Source organism: Trachypithecus francoisi, unplaced genomic scaffold, assembly GCF_009764315.1.
Source record: "Trachypithecus francoisi isolate TF-2019V2 unplaced genomic scaffold, Tfra_2.0 Lachesis_group5, whole genome shotgun sequence".
Classification (NCBI taxonomy): Eukaryota; Metazoa; Chordata; class Mammalia; order Primates; family Cercopithecidae; genus Trachypithecus; species Trachypithecus francoisi.
The window spans coordinates 141,630,809-141,650,323 of record NW_022681470.1 but is presented as its reverse complement, the minus strand read 5'-3'; the positions used below and the strand labels follow the sequence as shown (position 1 = coordinate 141,650,323).

Here is a 19,515-nt window from a genome sequence, read left to right as displayed (position 1 = left end):
CAATTTCCCTGCAGCTCCCTGAAGACAACACTAGGTCTAATTCATCTGTAGGTTTCATCTCTGCTGGTCTAAACAATTGGCATTTACTGAGAGCTCTTTACTTTGTATTAACACAATTTTTTTGTTTGTTTGGTTGTTTTGTTTTGTTTTATTGAGATGGAGTTTTGCTATTGTTGCCCAGGCTGGAGTGCCACGGCGCGAACTCGGCTCACTGCAATCTCCACCTCCTGGGTCCAAGCAATTCTCCTGCCTCAGCCTCTGGAGTAGCTGGGATTAAAAGCCCCCACCATCAGCAGGGCACAGTGGCTCATGCCTGTAATCCCAGCACTTTGAGAGGCCAAGGTGTGTGGATCACCAGGTCAAGAGATCAAGACCATACTGGTCAACATGGTGAAACTCCGTCTCTACTAAAAATACAAAAATTAGCTGGTCGTGGTGGCGGGCGCCTATAATCCCAGCTACTCAGGAGGCTGAGGCAGGAGAATTGCTTGAACCCAGGAGGCGGAGGTTGCAGTGAGCTGAGATGGCGCCACTGCACTCCAGCCTGGGTGACAGAGTGAGACTCCGGAAAAAAAAAAAAAAGGCGCCCACCACCATGCCCAGCTAATTTTTGTATTTTTTATTAGAGACGGGGTTTCACCATGTTGGCCGGGCTGGTCTCGAACTCCTGACCTCAGGTGATCCACCCGCCTTGGCCTCCCAAAGTGCTAAGATTACAGGCGTGAGCCACCGCGCCTGGCCAATTTTTGTATTTTTAGTAGAGACGGGGTTTCACCATGTTTTCCAGGTTGGTCTTGAACTGCTGACCTCAAGCAATCTGCCCACCTCGGCCTCCCAGTGTGCTGGGTTTATAGGCATGAGCCACCATGCTGAGCCTCCAATCAGCTCATTTGTAGGAGGGTAGAACTTGGCTGGGGAGGTGGTGTTGGCCCCTCCTCAGGGTGCACCTGCACTCTGAGTCACCCTTTTCTCCAGAGCAGGAGTAGAGGTCGCCTTGGTCCGTTCATTTGCTGGTTCCACACCCTTCCCAGCCTAAGGCTGTTCCTCAGCCTCTGGTGGGCCTGGAAGGGTTGTGGTATGAGCAGACAGGTATGCAGACAGGTGCTCTTGTCTGTGGCTGGCCCTGCCAAGTTCACAGTCAAGGCTGTGAGTGTCTGGGTGGCTGTGTGGTTGCAGGTGTCTTTGAGGACTGCTGCCTGGCCTACCACTACCCCATTGGGTGGGCTGTGCTCCGGCACGCCTGGGCTTACCGGCTCCAGGAGGTGAGCGGGAGCTGCAATCTGCCTGCTGCAATGTGAGTAGGGCCGTGGGGGCTGGCAGGGTGAGGTGCACACACAGCCTTGCTCCCAGCCTACACCCTAACCTGGGCACCCCCCTCTGCTCACCACAGATTCTACCTCCCCAAGAGACACAGGAAGGTGTGTGGGAACCCCAAGAACAAGGAGGTGCAGAGAGCCATGAAGCTCCTGGATGCTCGCAATAAGATTTTTGCAAAGTTCCGCCACAACACGCAGACCTTCCAAGGTGGGCGAGAACCCCACTGGGCATCTAGGGAGCCCGCCCTCCCTGCCTGCACGCCCATGTGTGGCTCAGACCCCGAGGGAGGGAATTGGAGACCAGAATACTGACACCTGCCTGAACCCCACACAAAGCCAGTTGCTGGTGAGTGGGGCACCAAGTGAATGACCAACTTATTGAGTCATTTTTCAGTTTTTGTTTTTGGAGATGGGGTCTTGCTCTGTTGCCCAGGCTGGAGTGCAGTAGCATGATCATAGCTCACTGCAGCCTCGAACTCATGGGCTCAAGCAATCCTCTCACTTCAGCCTCCCAAAGTAGGTGGGATTACAGGTGTGTGCCACCAGCCCAGCTCTTTTATTATTATTATTTTGAGACAGAGTCTGTGTCACCCAGGTTGGAGTGCAGTGGTGCCATCACAGCTCACTGCAGCCTTGACCTCCCAGGCTCAAGCAATCCTCCTACCTCAGCCTCCTGAGTAGCCGGGACTACAGGCATGCTCCACTAATCCAGCTCATTATTATTATTATTTTATTTTTTGAGATGGAGTCTTGCTCTATCACCCAGGCTGGAGTGCAGTGGCGCAATCTCGGCTCACTGCAGCCTCTGCCTCCCAAATTCAAGCGATTCTCCTGCCTCAGCCTCATGAGTAGCAGGAGCACAGGCTTATGCCACCATGCCTGGCTAATTTTTGTATTTTTAGTAGAGACGGGATTTCACCATGTTGGCCAGGCTGGTCTCGAACTCCTGACCTCAGATGATCTGCCCGCCTTGGCCTCCCAAAGTACTGGGATTATAGGCATGAACCATCATGCCCGGCTGCAGCTCATTGTTATTGTTATTATTATTATTATTTTGAGACAGGGTTTTACTCTTGTCATCCAGGCTGGAGTGCAGTGGCACAATCACAGCTCACTGCAGCCTTGTGTTCCTGGGCTCAAGCAATCCTCCCACCTCAGCCTCCCAAGTAGCTGGGATGACAGGCACACACCACCATGCCTCGGTAATTTTTTTTTTTTTTTTTTTTTTTTTTGAGACGGAGTCTCACTCTGTCGCCCAGGCTGGAGTGCAGTGGCCGGATCTCAGCTCACTGCAAGCTCCGCCTCCCGGGTTTATGCCATTCTCCTGCCTCAGCTCCTGAGTAGCTGGGACTACAGGCGCCCGCCTCGTCGCCCGGCTAGTTTTTTGTATTTTTTTAAGTAGAGACAGGGTTTCACCGTATTAGCCAGGATGGTCTCGATCTCCTGACCTCGTGATCCGCCCGTCTCGGCCTCCCAAAGTGCTGGGATTACAGGCTTGAGCCACCGCGCCCGGCCTACCTCGGTAATTTTTTATTTTCATTTTGCAGAGACAGGTTGTGCCATGTTGCCCAAGCTGGACTTGAACCCCTGGACTCAAGCAATCCACCTGCCTTGGCGTCCCAAAGTGCTGGGACTATAGGCATGAGTCACTGCACCCAGCCAGTCCAGCTCTTTTAATCAGGACACTTTCCATTGGTGCAGATGGAAAGCTCAAGTACATGGGAGACTCACTGGCTTAAATAACCAGTCAACAGCTTCAGGCTCAGCTGGATCCAGGAGCTCAAAGGATGATGGCAGAGCTCTTGCTTATTTCTCTCTCCATTTCTCCAGCAGGCCCTCATGCTGTAAAGAAGTTGAGTTCTGCAAACTCCAAACTACCATCGTCTAAGTTTAGCAATCCCACCAGCAGCAGCAAGAGGAATGCCTCCCTCCTGACATCAGCTAATTCAGGTAAGGACTCTTGGTCATGTGACTGTCTCCCATCCATCACCTTTCCTGAGGGTTGAGGGCTCATGATTGGCTCACGCTGGGACAGGAGATTCACCTCCAGGACCAAAGAGGGGTGGTTGTGTGGTCAGCGCTGTACGTTCACAGGGGAGGGTCCTCGGTGGCTATCCACTGCCATGACCCAGCCCAAAGACACTAAAGTGCGAACGTGAAGCCCCAGGGAAGTGGCCCAAGAGCTCCAGGGGCCCCCAAACCCAACAATTCCCCAGCAGGAACCAGGTGGGTGTGCTGTAATTCTATTGAATTCTGACATTGTCTCTCTCTATATAATATATATATAAATTTATATATAAACTATAAATATATAATAAAATAAATTACATTATATATTTATTATATTATATATTATATATTATGGACATGATATATGAGATATATGAGATATGATATATAATGTAATATATAACATAATACATATTATATATTATATAAATATACAATTAATATATTTAATTATAATTAATATATATAATATAATTATTATATTACATAAATTATATAATTATATAAAATATGATATATAATAAATATATAATAATATAAATATATATTATATATAAATATATGTAAATATATAATGTATAACAATATATAAATATATAATATATAAAAATATATATACAAAAACATGTATTTTATGACAGGCTCTCACTCTGTTGCTGAGGCTGGAGTGCAGTGGTGCCATCTCAGCTCACTGCAACCTCTGCCTCCAGGGTTCAGGCAATTCTTGTGCCTCAGCCACCCAAGTAGCTGGGATTACTGGCCGTGCATCACCATGCCTGGCTAATTTTCATATATTTAGTAGAGATGGGGTTTCATCATGTTGCTTAGGCTGGTCTTGAATTTCTGGCTTCAAGCAATTCTCCCACCTCGGCCTCCCAAAGTGCTGGGATTGCAGGCATGAGCCACTGAGTCCAGCTGACATTGTCTATCTGGAGGTAGTGACAAAACCCACAGGTTAAGGACTCAGTCCCACAAGACTGCCCCCATTTCAGATGCTGATTGCAAGTAGCAAGTTGTCACCTGTATTTCTGACTGATCGGCTGTAAGTCAGGGCTTGCACCTCTGGTTGGATCATTTGCTAGAATAGCTCACAGGCTCAGGGAAACGCTCTACTTATGTTTACCATTTTATTGTAAAAGATTACAAAGGGGCTGAGCATGGTGGTTCACGCCTGTAATCCTAGCACTCTGAAAGGCTGAGGCAGAAGGATCAGTTGAGCCGAGGAGTTCGAGACCAGCCTGGGAAACATAGCAGGACCCTGTCTCAAGAAAAAAAAAATTTTTTTAATTAGCTAGTTGTGATGGCATGTACCTGTAGCTCCAGCTGCTTGGGAGGCTGAGGTGAGAGGGTCACTTGAGTGTAGGAGGTAGAGGTTGCAGTGAGCTATGATCATACCACTGGAACTTCAGCCTGCGAGACAAAATGAGACCCGTCTCAAAAAAAAAAAAAAAAAGATATTACAAAGGATAGGGATGAATAAGCCAGATGGAAGAGATGCTTAGGTAGGCAAAGACTGGAAGAACTCAAATGCAGGAGCTTCTGTCCCCATGGAGTTGGGGTACACCACCCATCCCATGCACGTGGATGTGCTCACAAGACCCTGAACCCCATAGTTCAGTCTTTTTTTTTTTTTTTTTTTTTGAGACGGAGTCTTGCTCTGTCGCCCGGGCTAGAGTACAGTGGCCGGATCTCAGCTCACTGCAAACTCCGCCTCCCAGGTTTACGCCATTCTCCTGCCTCAGCCTCCCGTGTAGTTGGGACTACAGGCGCCCGCCACCTTGCCCAGCTAGTTTTTTGCATTTTTTTTGTTTTTAGTAGAGACGGGGTTTCACCGTGTTAGCCAGGATGGTCTCGATCTCCTGACCTCGTGATCTGCCCGTCTCGGCCTCCCAGGCTTTTTTTTTTTTAGAGATGAGGTCTCATTCTCTCTGCCAGGCTGAAGTGCAGTGGTACAGTCATAGCTCACTGCCTCACTGAGTAGCTTGGACCACATAGCTCACGGTCTCAGCCTCCCGAGTAGTTGGGACTACAGGCCAGTACCCTCAGCTTACCAGGGATTTTTTTTTTTTTTTTTTTTTTGAGATGGAATCTCACTCTGTTGCCCAGGCTGGAGTGCAGTGGCATGATCTCAGCTCACTGCAACCTCCGCCTACCGGGTTCAAGCGATTCTTCTACCTCAGCCTCCCAAGTAGCTGGGACTACAGGTGCATGCCACTACGCCTGGCTAATTTTTTTTATTTTTAGTAGAGACCAGGTTTTAACCATGTTAGCCACGATGGTCTCAATCTCCTGACCTCAGGTGATCCACTCACCTCAGCTGCCCAAAGTGCTGGGATTACAGGTATGAGCCACCACACCCGGCCCAATTTTTTTTTTTTTTTTTAAGACGGAGTCTTACTCTGTTGCCCAGGTTGGAGTGCAGTGGCGCAATCATAGCTCACTGTAACCTCCGCCTCCAGGGTTCAGGTGATTCTCCTATCTCAGCCTCCTGAGTAGCTGGGATTATAGGCATGCGCCACCATGGCCGACTAATTTTTGTATTTTTAGTAGAGATGGGGTTTTGTCATGTTGGGCAGGCTGGTCTTTAACTCCTGACCTCAGGTGATCCACCCACCTCAGCTGCCCAAAGTGCTGGGATTATAGGCGTGAGCCACTGCGCCTGGCCTTCACCAGGGATTTTTTTTTTTTTTTTTTTGTATTTTTAGTAGAGACAGCGTTTCACTGTGGTGGCCAGGCTGGTCTCAAACTCCTGACCTTGTGATCTGCCTGCCTTGGCCTCCCAAAGTTCTGGGATGACAGGCATGAGCCACTGTGCCCGGCCAACCAGGGGTTTCTTTAGAGGCTTCATCACATAGGAGTGAAGGATGATTAACTCCATTTCCAACCTTCTTCCCCTTCCTGGAGAATGGGACTGAAAGCTCCTGGTTTCTAATCAACAGCTTGGTCTTGCTGGTGACCAGCCCCCACCCAGAAGCCCACCAAGAGTCACCTCATTAGAATAAAAGATGTCCCCATTACCCAGGAAACTCCAAAGGATCCAGAGCTCTGTGTCAGAAACAGAATTCAAAGACCAAATATTAGCATAAAAGGCCGGGTGCGGTGGCTCACGCCTGTAATCCCAGCACTTTGGGAGGCTGAGGCAGGCAGATCACGAGGTCAAGAGATCAAGACCATCCTGGCTAACATGGTGAAACCCCGTCTCTACTAAAAATACAAAAATTGGCTGGGCATGGTGGCGGGCACCTGTAGTTGCAGCTACTTGGGAGGCTGAGGCAGGAGCATCACTTGAACCCGGGAGGCGGAGGTTGCAGTGAGCCGAGATTGCACCACTGTACTCCAGCCTGGCAACAGAGCGAGACTCTTCTCAAAAAAAAAAAAAAAAAAAAAAAAAAAAATCAGCACAAAAGATTCTAGCACTCCTATTACTCAGAAACTCATAAGGTTTTAGGAGCTGTGTGCTAGGGACTGGAGGTAGAGACCAATGCATATAGTTACTATTATTTCACAGCCATCATTTTCACTTCGGCCTAATTGTTTCTGCAGGACTGTGAGCCGACTCATTTCTGGAATCCATTGGCACAGGAGGGACCAGATCTTTCTCCACTAAAACCATTGCCCTACAGACCCAGCTGTCCCCACGCCTCTGTTTTTTGGGTCAAGTCTTAATCCCTGCACCTGGGTTGGTCCTCCCTGTCCACCCCCACCACCTTCTGTCCCTCTGGCAACTGGAAAGAGAGAGTTGACCTGATTTTAAGCCTTTTGCTGCTCCAGGGACCAGCGTCAACCCTGGGTAGCCAGTGTCTCTTGTAGAGAAGACTTAGGATACCTCTCTCACTTGCTATTTCTTGCCGCCCACCCTGGGCCATCCCAGTGTGTCCCTCTGGGTCCCTGCAAAACTCTAGTCAGTTCAAGGATGCCCCTCCCAGGTTATGCTTTTCTATAACTTTTAAATAAACCTCGGGCAGTGATGGAGTCATTCCTGCCTGTTATGTTTCATGATGAGGTGCAAGTTGCTGCTGCCCCACCCTGGGGTGAAGCCAATGCGATCTTTGCCACTCCAAGCTCTCCTAACAGACAGCTCTCGAGGGGCCAAGCAGTAGCCACTGGCTGCAAATTGCACTTCCCAGCTGGTGACCTTGAAACGATTGGTCACTCTCTGGTACCTCTCAGCTTGTCTGCAGAATAAGGGTCACTGTGCTCGCTCTGCTTAGATTCCAGGGCTGTGGTGAATCCAGCTGATGGACACAGAAGCCCTCTGCAAGCTCTTATGGGCTGCCTGGAGGCCACTGGTAAGTCAGGCAGGCCAGGACTGGACCAAGGGCAGAGCTCTGGTGCCAGATGCTAGTGACAATTCTGCAGGTGGAGGCCTGAGTCACCACCTGATGATGCTGTCTTTGGTCCTTGGCAACCTGAGTTTCCATCACAACAGAGAATGATCTGGATGAAAACCAATGCACATTGGCTGGGCACAGTGGCTCACAACTGTCATCCCAGGACTTTGGGAGGCTGAGGTGGGTGGATCACCTGAGGTCAGGAGTTCAAGGCCAGCCTGGCCAATATGGTGAAACCCCATCTCTACTAAAAATGCAAAAATTAACCAGGCGTGGTGGCGGGCGCCTGTAATCCCAGCTACTCGGGAGGCTGAGGCAGGAGAACTGTTTGAATCCGGGAGGCAGAGGTTGCAGTGAGCCGAGATCGCGCCACTGCACTCCAGGGTGACAGAGCAAAAGTCTGTTTCAAAAAAAAAGGAAAACCAAGCACATCATCTCTTAGGGGACACCCTGGTGGTTTGGGGTCAGGGACTGGGATGAAGTTGCAGAAGAAATGGAGTCACGTTCAGTGTTCAGGCTCCACCGCGCACTATGTGGGTGATCCAGACAGGTTCCACAAGCTCTCTCGGCCTCAATTTTGCCCCTCTGGAAAATGGGGGTGATAATACCGCCTGCCTCATAGCGCTTTGTTGGGGACCAAATACACTGTGATATGTAACACGTACAGCACACAGTACATGCTGTGTATTTATTAACACAATGAGTATCCTGGCCATTGAACTGGAGTCCCCCTGGAACCAGGCAGGGTAGTGTGGGGGCTGATGGCACAGGAACATGCCCACCTTTTTTTTTTTTTTTTTTTTTTGAGACAGAGTCTCCCTGTGTCACCCAGGCTGGAGTGCAACAGCACAATCTCCGCTCACTGCAACCTCCACTTCCCAGGTTCAAGCGATTCTTCTGCCTCAGTCTCCTGAGTAACTGGTATTACAGGCATGTACCACCACGCCTGGCTAATTTTTGTATTTTTAGTAGAGATGGGGGTTTCACCAAGTTGGCCAGGCTGGTCTTGAACTCCTGACCTCAAGTGATCCACCCACCTCGGCCTCTCAAAGCACTGGGGTTTTAGGCATGAGCCACTGCGCCTGGCTGCCCAACTTCCTCCCCTTCCCTCCTCTTTTTTCTTTTCTTTAGTGGAGTCTTGCTCTGTTGCCTAGGCTGGAGTGCAGTGGCATGATCTCGGCTCACTGCAACCTCCACCTACCAGGTTCAAGCGATTCTCCTGCTTCAGCCTCCTGAGTAGCTGGGATTACAGGTGCCCACCACCACGCGTGACTTTTTTTTTTTTTTTTCAGTAGAGGCAGGGTTTCGTCATGTTCGCCAGGCTGGTCTCAAACTCCTGACCTCAGGTGATCTGCCCACCTCAGCCTCCCAAAGTGTTGGGATTACAGGTGTGAGCCACCGCGCCCCGCCAGGTCACCCAACTTTCAACCTGGCCTGACCTTGGCCAAGATGTTTAACTTCTCCAAGCCTCAGTTTTCCCTGTAGAACGAGGATAGTAATAGCATCTATTCCGTGAGGTTGTAGTGGCAACCAAAGCAGTCAATCATCCTAAAATACTTAGACACTCACGCCTGCAATTCCAGCACTTTGGGAGGCCAAGGCGGTAAGATCACTTGAGCCCAGGAGCTCAAGACAAGCCTGGGCAATATAGGGACACCCCCATCTCTCTTTGTTTTTATTGTTTTTCTTTTTGAGACGGAGTCTCGCTCTGTCGCCCAGGCTGGAGTGCAGTGGCATGATCTTGGCTCACTGCAAGCTCTGCCTCCCGGGTTCACACCATTCTCCTGCCTCAGCCTCCCGAGTAGCTGGGACTACAGGTGCCCGCCACCACGCCCGATTAATTTTTTGTATTTTTAGTTGAGACGGGGTTTCACCATGTTAGCCAGGATGGTCTCGATCTCCTGACCTCGTGATCTGCCTGCCTCGGCCTCCCAAAGTGCTGGGATTACAGGCGTGAGCCACGCCACCGCACCCAGCCGGGACACCCCCATCTCTAAGAAAAATAAATTTTAAGCCAGGTGTGGTGGCTCACGCCTGTAATCCCAGCACTTTGGGAGGCTGAAGCAGGCGGATCACGTGAGCTCAGGAGTTTGAGACCAGCCTGGACAACATGGTGAAACCCCGTCTCTACTAAAAATACACAAATTAGCTGGGTATGGTGGCACACACCAGTAGTCCCAGCTACTCGGGAGGCTGAGGCATGAGAATCATTTGAACACGGGAGGCGGAGGTTGCAGTGAGCCAAGACTGTGCCACTGTAGTCCGGCCTGGGTGACAGGGTGAGACTCTGTCTCAAAAAGAAAGAGAAAGAAAAAGAAATTTTAAAAAATTAGCTGGCTGTGGTGGCGTGCACCTTTCCTCCTGGCTACTTGGGGGAGGCTGAGGTGGGAGGATTGCTTGAGCCTGGGAAGTGGTGACCACAGTGAGCCATGATCGCACCACTGCACTCCAACCTAGGCAACAGAGCAAGACCCTATCTCAGAAAAAATTAAAAAAAATTGGAATGGTGTCTGGTATGCAGCACATGATCAGGAAGCATGAGTCGTTATTACCAGTCTGGGGAGCCCACAAGGCCTTCTGCTTCCCCAGGCATGAGATCTGCCTCGCCCAGCCCGAGGGCAGGATCTGCTTACTTCAAGAACTTGCCAATGGGCGGGCAGACTTAACCCAAAATAACTTTATTATCGTCTCCACTTTGATAATAAAAGCATTCTCCAAATGGAGGGCAAATGCGGCAAGTCACTGTGGGGTCTGGGCCCCCTGCACACCCTTCTGCTCCGAGGGATAAGCCCTGCGCCCACCCCAGTTGCCCACTGCCATGTCCCGCCAACCCCCCCCGCCCCAGGGCAAGCCACAGTGCAGTACAGAAGTGAAAGCCTGAGATTGACCAGACACGGTCACCACAGGGCCTCTTCCTGACCTTGGCTGTGGGGCGGGGGGTGCACATTGCAGCTTCTTCTTGTCTCCAGGAAAGACTGAGTAATTGGGGGTCCCCCGGGGCTGGCACAGAAGCCCGGGCAGAGGCTGGGCTCGCCTGAGGTTGACGTGTAGCATTTCACTCTTCCTGAGTTTCGGGGTTCCACCTGATCAGCTGTCACTGCTGGGGATCAGTCCTTCCCAGTTTCAGAAGCCCCCTTCTCTGGACAGCTGGGGCCCATTGAGGCTCCTCCCAACTAAAGCAATTGCAGCTGCACCTTCAGCCTCAATGCCTGGCCCCGTGGCCCTGGCTGCCCCTCTGGCTGGACACCCCAGGGTCCTGCCACGTTGCTCACCACCTCCAGCTGGTAGGTTCCAGGCCTCGGCCGCCTGCGCCCCAGCTGCAGGGAGCTGAAGCCATGGAGGTGATGCATGCGGAAGAGACCTTGCTCGTTTCCACGGGCAATGACGTAGCGGACCCGGCCCTCCAGACCCTCCAGGGCCGGCCGGAGCTCCAGGATGCGCTTGGCCCAGCCCAGGTGTGAGAGGTTCAGGCCCAAGGTCAGCAGGGCCTCGGAGTCAAGGGTAGCCAGGCTCACCTGGGAAGAAAGGCCAGGTGTGTGGTCAGAGCCCACGATAATCCGGATGTGGAGTGGGTAGGGGGTCCTGGGATTGTGGCCAAAGAGGAGATTTTGGCCAGTCTCTAAAGTGAAGGAAAGAGCCATAAAAAGGAATGAAATCATGTCATTTGCAGCAATGTGGATGCAGCTGGAGGTCATTATCCTAAGCTAATTAATGGAGAAACAGAAGACCAAATACGGCGTGTTCTCAGTTATAAGTGGGAGCTAAAAATTACTTACCCATAGACACAAAGATGGGAAGAACAGACACTAAGTCTACTAGAGCAGGGAGAGGGAGGGAGACGAGGGTTGAAAAATGACCTCTTGGGAGGCTAGGCACGGTGGCTCACGCCTGTAATCCCAACATTTTGGGAGGCTGAGGCAGGTGGACCACAAGGTCAGGAGTTCAAGACCAGCCTGACCAATACGATGAAGTCCTGTCTCTGCTAAAAATACAAAAATTAGCTGGGCGTAGTGGGGGACGCCTATAGTCCCAGCTACTTGGGAGGCTGAGGCAGGCGAATCGCTTGAACCCTGGAGGTGGAGGTTGCAGTGAGCTGAGATCACGCTACTGCATTCCAACCTGGGGGACAGAGCAAGACTATCTCAAAATAATAAATAAATAAATAAATGGAAAACGACCTATTGGGAACTATGTTCACTGCTTGGATGAGGGATCCGCAGAAGCTCAAACCTCCTCCTCATCCAATATACCCATCTATTAATAACCTGTACCTCTGAATCTAAAATGAAAAATAGGCTGAGCACAGGGGCTCATGCCTGTAATCCCAGCACTTTGGGAGGCTGTGGCAGGAGCTGAGGCCAGGATTCCTTTATTTCTTTTTCTTTTTTTTGAGATGGAGTCCCGCTCTGTTGCCCAGGCTGGAGTGCAGTGACACGATCTCAGCTCACTACAACCTCTGCCTCCCAGGTTCAAGTGATTCTCCTGCCTCAGCCTCCCAAGTAGCTGGGATCACAGGTGCCTGCCATCGCGCCTGGCTAATTTTTGTATTTTTAGTAGAGACGGGGTTTCGCCATGTTGGCCAGGCTGGTCTCAAACTCCTGGCCTCAAGCGATCCCCTCACCTCGGCCTCCCAAAGTGTTGGAATTACAGGCATGAGCCACCATGCCCGGCCAAGGCCAGGATTTCAAGGACAGAAGGCAACATAGTGAGACCTCATCCACCCACAAAAAGTGAAAATATTAGTGCTGGTGTGCATCTGTAGTCCCAGCTACTTGGGAGGCTGAGGCGGGAGGTCCCAGGAGTTCGAAGCAGCAGTGAGCTGTGATCACACCGCTGCACTCCAGCCTGGGTAACAGACTGAGACCCTGTCTCAAAAATATGTACATATGTTTATTAGACACCCACTGAATTCCTGGCAATCTTTGAGGCACTGGGGGTTCAGCAATGAGCAGATAAAAATCCTTCCCCTCAGGGAGTTTACCTTCTAGTAAAGCAAAGCAGATAGTAAACAAATACATGGAAAATGTAAAAGTGACAAGATGTGCTATGAAAAAACATGAAGTTGGCTGAGGGCCAAGGTGGACAGATCGCTTGAGTCCAGGAGTTCGAGACCAGCCTGAGTAACATGGTGAAACCCTGTCTCTACTAAAAATACAAAAAATTAGCCAGGTGTGGTATTGCATGCCTGTAGTCCCAGCTACTGGGGAGGCTGACGTGGGAGGATCCCTTGAGCCCAGGAGTTCAAGCTGCAGTGAGCTATGATTGCACTGCTGCATTCTAGCCTGGGTGACACAGTGAGACCAGGCTCCCTGAAAAAAAAAGAAATTGATTTTAAAAATCAATAAATAGGCTGGGCACAGTGGCTTACACCTGTAATCCCAGCACTTTGGGAGGCTGAGTTGGGCGGATCACGAGGTCAGGAGATCGAGACCATCCTGGCTAACATGGTGAAACCCCGTCTCTACTAAAAATACACACAAAAAAATTAGCCAGGCAAAGTGGTGGGCGCCTGTAGTCCCAGCTACTCAGGAGGATGAGGCAGGAGAATGGTGTGAACCTGGGAGGCGGAGCTTGCAGTGAGAGGAGATCACACCACTGCACTCCAGCCTGGGCGACAGAGCAAGACTCTGTCTCAAAAAAATAAATAAATAAATAAATAAATAAATAGGGTGGGCACAGTGACTCATGCCTTTACTTCCAGCACTTTGGGAAGCTGAGGTGGGTGGATCACTTGAGCCCAGGAGTTTGAGACCAGCCTGGGCAACACAGTGAACCCTGTCTCTACAAAAAACACAAACATGAGCTGGGCAGGCGTGGTGGTGCACGTGCCTGTGGTCTCAGCTACATGGGGGATTGAGGTGGGAGGATCGCTTGAGCCCAGGAGTTCAAGGCTGCAGTGAGCTATGATTGAGCCACCGCATTCCAGCCGGGGTGACAGAGTGAGACCTTGTCTCAAAAAAAAAAAAAAAAAAAAAGAATAAAAAATAAAGTGGAGGAAAATACTGCTTCCCCGGGCATCTCAAATCTGGTTCTTCCTCTGCAAGGCCAGTGGTCACCTGGATCTGTAGACTCAGTGGCATAAGGCTGAGGCTGCTTCTGAGAGAGGAGGGAGACAGCCACTGTTACACACTACAGATCCCTAGTCTCAGCTAAGGGACCTTGCTCAGACCCCTGCCAGCCTGGGCCAAGGGAATCAAAGATTTGCTCTCAGAGACCCAGCAGCCAGGGGATTATTCAGATGACATTGGGACCCAGAGCCCTAAGGTCACTCAGAAGTGTCTTGGGATGGCTAGTGTTAGGAACAAGGGCCTTTCCGCAGAAGCCAGCCCCTAAAAGAATGCCAGAGCTGACAGTGAGAGAAACGGGATGCCAAGCAGGGCCAGAGAGGAGAGCGTAAAGGACCAGACAGAAGAGCCGCCTGATAGCTTCCGCTGTGCTTCCTGCATCTGGCTCTCTTTGAGAGCCCCCTGTGTGCCAATGACAAACCCTTCTTTATTTAAGCTCCTCTGAAGTGCCTTCCTGGTCTTGGCAGCTGGACAGGGCCCTGAATAAGACAGCGAGCCTCAATGGCAGGCTACCCCAGGGCTCGGTGATGTATCCAATCCCACAGAAAGTCATCTGTGTTTTCTTTGCCTTTGTTTTGGGGAGCACTGTGTTGGTTTGGCCTCATTTACATGCCGATGGAGTGTTTTGCTATTGCATTCAAGTGAAAGTTATTCCTGTTCTCCAGCCCCTCAATTCCGGAGATCTCAGGCCTTCTTCCCATGGAATGTTGTTAAGACTTATGCTCTTACCGACACCTGCTGGCAGTTAGTGGGTATTGCAGGTAAAGACACAACATAGCCCTATTTTTGAGACAGGGTCTCAGTCTGTCACCCAGGCTGGAGTGCGGAGGTGTGATCACAGCTCACTGCCGCTTCGAACTCCTGGGTTCAAGTAATCCTCCCGCCTCAGCATCCCAAGTAGCTGGGACTACAGGCACATGCCACCACAGCTGGCTAATATTTTTACTTTTTGTAGGTGGAGGGGGTCCCAGTGTGTTACGCAGGCTGCTCTCAAAATCCTGGCCTTGGTTGGGCACAGTGGCTCACACCTGTAATCCTAGCAGTTTAGAAGGCTGAGGTGAGCTGATCACTTGAGGCCAGGAGTTTGAGACCAGCCTGGCCAACATGGTGAAACCCCGTCTCTACTAAAAATACAAAAATTAGCCCTTCTCTGTCTTGATCTACTTGTGCCCTGGGACCCTGACAACCACTCCACTCACTCTTATTGAGTACCAAGGGGTGCCAATACAGTAGCAAATCCTACAGACACAGTTCTGCCCTTATGAAGTCTACAGAAAATACCAGTAACTATGGGATAACATATGTATCCACAGTTTTTCCCAGCAAGGGGGAAAAAATAACTAGAGGGGAAAAGGGCCTTTCAGTAATACAAAGCAATACACTCACATTTTATCTAATATAGAAAGCCTCTCAAACCCAATAACCATATCCCATTTCTCACTTTGTTTTTCCCCATAGCACTTATCATGTATCATATTTGTCATGTGTTATAAAATATGATATGTTTTACATGTTGATTTCTTGTGTGTCTCCCTTTTAGAATATTAGTCTCACGAGGGCAGGTGTTTTTGTTTTTGTTGTTGTTTGCTGTTGCTCCATTACAGTGCCCAGCAGCGGTATTCAGTAAAATCTATGGAGTGAAGAAGCTTCGTCCTAAATGTCTGCAGTGAGGGTGAGCTTGGGGTAATGGTTTCCATGCTCAATGATAATTGTTTGGGAAACAATGTAAAGTGATGGCTTCAGAAGGCAGAGAGGCCCAGGATGGCTGACCATGGATGCCAAGGCTGCTTGTAAAGAGAAGTCCATGTGCCATAGCCATGGAATCTCTGAACCACCACGTTCAAGTTCCGTATCTTGGGCATGTGCCCTAACTTCTCTGAGCCTCAGTTCCTCCATCTGTAAAGTTGGGATAATAGTGGCATCTAGGCCGGGTGCAGTAGTTCATGCCTGTAATCCCAGCACTTTGGGAGGCTGAGGCGGGCGGATCACCTGAGATCAGGAGTTCAAGATCAGCCTTACCAATATGGAGAAACCCTGTCTCTACTAAAAATACAAAATTAGCTGGGCATGGTGGTGCACGCCTGTAATCCCAGCTACTTGGGAGGCTGAGGCTGGAGAATCGCCTGAACTCGAGAGGCAGAGATTATGGTCAGCTGAGATCACGCCATTGCACTCCAGCCTGGACAACAAGAGCGAGACTCCGTCTCAAAAAATAAAAAATAAATAAATAAAATAGTGGCATCTACACCTCCCAGGGTTGTCATAAACATTGAGAGGCTGTGAACACAGAGCACTTGGAGTAACACCTGCATACAGCAGGTGTTGAATATATTTTTGGCTTTCAGATCCCTTGGGTGATGGCTGCAGGACTGACCTGTAGTCAGGGACTCTTCAGTTGAGGGGCAAGCAGCTGGCAGCTGTGGCAAAACTGCCCTCTCTGCACACCTTGATGGGGTGGCCTGAGGGGGCAGGAGGGACAGAGGCATAGGCCTGCCCTACGGCTACCGAGTGGTGTGTTGAAGATCCCTGAGATTCCTAGAGACAAGGCAAGTTCAGGAACTCCAGGAGCACCTCAGGCACAAGAGCGGTACAGGGCAGATGCTGAGTGGGTATAGGTTGGGGTCCTGAGGCTCCTAAGGGGAGCCTCTGCTGGGGTCCCTAGAGAAAAGACTCGCCTCCCCAAGGCTCAGACAGGGAAGGGGCTTGGGCTTAACTTGGGCTAAGGGTTTGTGAGAATAGCCCAGAGGAGTGCACAGAAGAGCTGAGATGGGCACAGCTGTGGCACAGAGGCCACTTAGGGCCCCATTGGAACTAAATCCCAAAAGGGTCCCAAGGGAGGGATTCACCAACTAGGAAGTGAGGAGGTGACAGATTCCAGGGTGCAGGCAGGGTTGGAGGGGCCCGGGTATGTCCCCGCATCCAAGTGCCTTTATAAACGGGACCCAGAGAGAGTGTCACAGCCTGGCCAGGGTCTGTATGGAAGATGCCTGACTTGTCACCAGGAGTGAGGTAGAGTGTTCAGGAGATGTGTCCCCCAGAGACCCCCCAAGAAAAATCCCAGGGCTGAGAAAGCACAAGAAGGTCCCAAGCTGGCACATGACATGGGGAACCTGCTGGGATGTGGAGCCTGGTGCTCCTTCTTGGGGGACTGACATGACTAAGTCGGGTCCACAGCCTCTTTCCTACACTCACCCGTTCCCTGGCCAACCCCGCCCAGTGCAGCACCCATGTCACCTGGTGGTCCCTGTGGGCACTGCGTCGTGGCCGGTCCCGGGGAGCTAGGCCGTTGATCTTGCATTCGTAGCAGGTTTCAGTCGAGAGCAGCTCCTCTTTGTCCGGGGTGTCCTGGGGTCCAGGGCTGAAGCCCAGGCCGAAGACACAGTGCCTGCAACAGGATGAGCAGGGTGGGGGATTTCAGAAGTAGGCTGATGGAACCTCCCCAGCCACCTCGCTCCACCCCCATCCTCTTTTCTGAGTCATGCTGCAAATGCTCACGCACACATGTGCCTCTGAGCATGTGCTGGTGTGACTCCGTGTGCATGAGTGTGTGTGTACCACGTAAGGGTGTGCATGTGAGTCCCTTGGTTCACCTGGGCATAGGTGTGAACACAGGAGTGAGAGGACAGGCACAGGCTGGGATGGACGAACGGACATTAGCATACCCGGGGCGTGTGCATGTGCCAACCTGTGTGTTCACATGGGGAATAACTCATGCAGGCACATGTGTGCTCATAGGAATGTGTGAATCTCCCTGAGTGTGCCCGGAGGGGGGGTGTGTATAATGTGAGCATTCATAGACAGCTGATGCGTGCTTCCTCACCTGTGCAAACCAGGATGTAGCAATGGCACAGTGCCCCCAGGGATGTGGGCATGCATGAGCCTGAGTGCACACTTGGACATGCACGCACACACACACACGTGTGCATGCTGGGATCTGTAAATGCACGAGGGTACCCACGCATACTGGTACGGGTGTGTGCCATGTGGACAACTACATGTTAGTGGTGTGAGCCTGTGTGTGCACAGACACAGGTGCCACTGTACCTGTGTGTCCAGGACTCTGTGCACATGTGGGTAAATGCCTGCATGCACGGGCAGAAGGAGCTCTTCTGGTAAATTCTTGGCATGCACAAAGCCCCGTGTGTGTGCGTGTGTGTGTGTGTGTGTGCGCACGCGCATGCATGGATGCTTGCAGGGCATGGAGTCTGCCTGCCCTACTCCAGCCTCTCACCCTTGCCCAGCCCGGAAGAAGCCTTGAGGACAGCCGCACAGGAAGCCACCGGGAGTGTTGGCACAGCTGTAGCTACAGGGACCACGCCGTCCGGCGCACTCATCCACATCCTGGCAGCCCCCAAGGGTCTGATCAAAGTCAAAGCCAGAGGGGCAGACGCAGCGGAAGCCACCAAGAGTGTTGTGACAGGAGGCGCTCCCGCAGGTGGGGGGCGACAGGGCACACTCGTTCTCATCTGTGGGAGGAAAGGAGGAGGAGAGGCAGGACGCAGAGGTGGGGCGGCACAGCCTTCTCACCCCCAGAGCCCTCCACCTGGAATGCTCTCTGTTTAGAGCCCAAGTCCAATGTCAAAGCCTCCAGCAACCTGGCAGTGAGCCCTGAGACTAGATGGGCCCCACAGCCCCGCTGCCCACAGAACCCTGTGGTTCTCCTTCACTGCATCTCTCAACACTTCCCCTAAACCTCAAAGTGTGCGATGATCTAGAACAAGCTTTCTCACCCTCAGTGCTATGGACATTTGGGGCCGGATCTTTCTCTAGGGAGGAGCCGTCCTTGCACTGTGGGACGATGAGCAGTACCCCTGGCCTCCACCCGCTTGATGCCAGGAAAACCCATTTGCCTCCAATTGTCTGTTTAGAGTTGGGAGTTTCACTCTGTTGCTCAGGCTGGAGTGCAGTGGTGCAACCATAGTGCACTGTAGCCTTGACCTCCTGGGCTCAAGGGACCCTTCTGCCTCAGCCTCCCAAGTAGCTGGGACTACAGGTGTGCACCAATATGCCTGACTAATCTTTTAACTTTTTGTAGAGATGGGGGGGGGGGTCTTTCTATGTTGCCTAGGCTGGTCTTGAACTCCTGGCCTCAAACGATCCTCCTACCTCAATATCCCACAAGAGTGAACTACCATGCTGGATCCCAGTTGTGATGACCAAAAATGTCTCCCAGACACTTCAAAATGTACTATAGGGGGTAAAATGGTCCTCTGTTGAGAACCTAGTTAGGGGTCTATTTAATTCCTGTTTCCTTTGCTGGACTGAACAACTCAAGGCAGAAATGGTTTTTCAGCTCACTTCTGCGTCTGAGCTCAGGGTCTAGTGAAAGGCAGGTCCATGGCAAACAATTGGGGAAAGAATGAGTGAGTCAGTACAGAGAGGAGGAGACAAGTTGAGGAAGAGTTGCAAGCAAAGGCCGATCGATGGTCTGTGGGATCCCCAAGATCCCTAAGGGACAAGCACCTTGCCTCGGGGGGCAGGGTCATGTGGTGTGGGAAGCCTGAGAAGAACTTAGCTAAAGACCCACCATGAGAGACAAAAGGAGAGGGCAGAGAAGGCAGTGCCTGTGAGGCAGTGGGAGAGCAGAGACAGCCACATCACCAAGGCCATAGGAGACAGTGTCCAGGAGGGGCAGACTGTGGTGCCCAGAGTAGTGGAGGTAGAGGATGGAGGCCAAGGAGAGGTCTCAAGAGATAGCAAGTGGGCCCGAAAATGGTAGAGGGTGAAAGCTGCACTGTAGCGGAGGAATGAAGAGAGTAGTGAAACGGGCTGCCAGGAGGTCCTGGAGCAGCC

General features: G+C 51.2%; 2 protein-coding genes across 9 annotated transcripts in view; one reads left to right on the top strand and one right to left on the bottom strand.

Moving 5' to 3' along the window:
• The window catches only part of CCL25 (C-C motif chemokine ligand 25), a 52,415-nt gene extending 45,093 nt beyond the window's left edge, over positions 1-7,322 (top strand). For 5 of the 7 annotated variants that reach the window (XM_033195450.1, XM_033195452.1, XM_033195454.1 and 2 more), the window contains 4 exons: positions 1,177-1,294; positions 1,391-1,524; positions 3,147-3,266; positions 6,870-7,322. In XM_033195450.1, the coding sequence (XP_033051341.1) occupies positions 1,177-1,294; positions 1,391-1,524; positions 3,147-3,266; positions 6,870-6,877 (380 nt within the window). In that variant the 3' untranslated portion in view covers positions 6,878-7,322. The remainder of the gene's footprint in view (positions 1-1,176; positions 1,295-1,390; positions 1,525-3,146; positions 3,267-6,869) is intronic. The other 2 variants (XM_033195456.1, XM_033195449.1) reach the window with 1 other exon arrangement.
• Positions 7,323-10,319: 2,997 nt separating this feature from the next.
• Positions 10,320-19,515, bottom strand: part of FBN3 (fibrillin 3) — an 89,701-nt gene continuing 80,505 nt past the window's right edge. For both annotated transcript variants that reach the window (XM_033197579.1, XM_033197580.1), the window contains exons 62-64: positions 17,954-18,188; positions 16,957-17,107; positions 10,320-11,172 (exon numbers count right to left, since the gene is read on the bottom strand). In XM_033197579.1, coding sequence (XP_033053470.1) covers positions 10,831-11,172; positions 16,957-17,107; positions 17,954-18,188 — 728 coding nt within the window. In that variant the 3' untranslated portion in view covers positions 10,320-10,830. The remainder of the gene's footprint in view (positions 11,173-16,956; positions 17,108-17,953; positions 18,189-19,515) is intronic.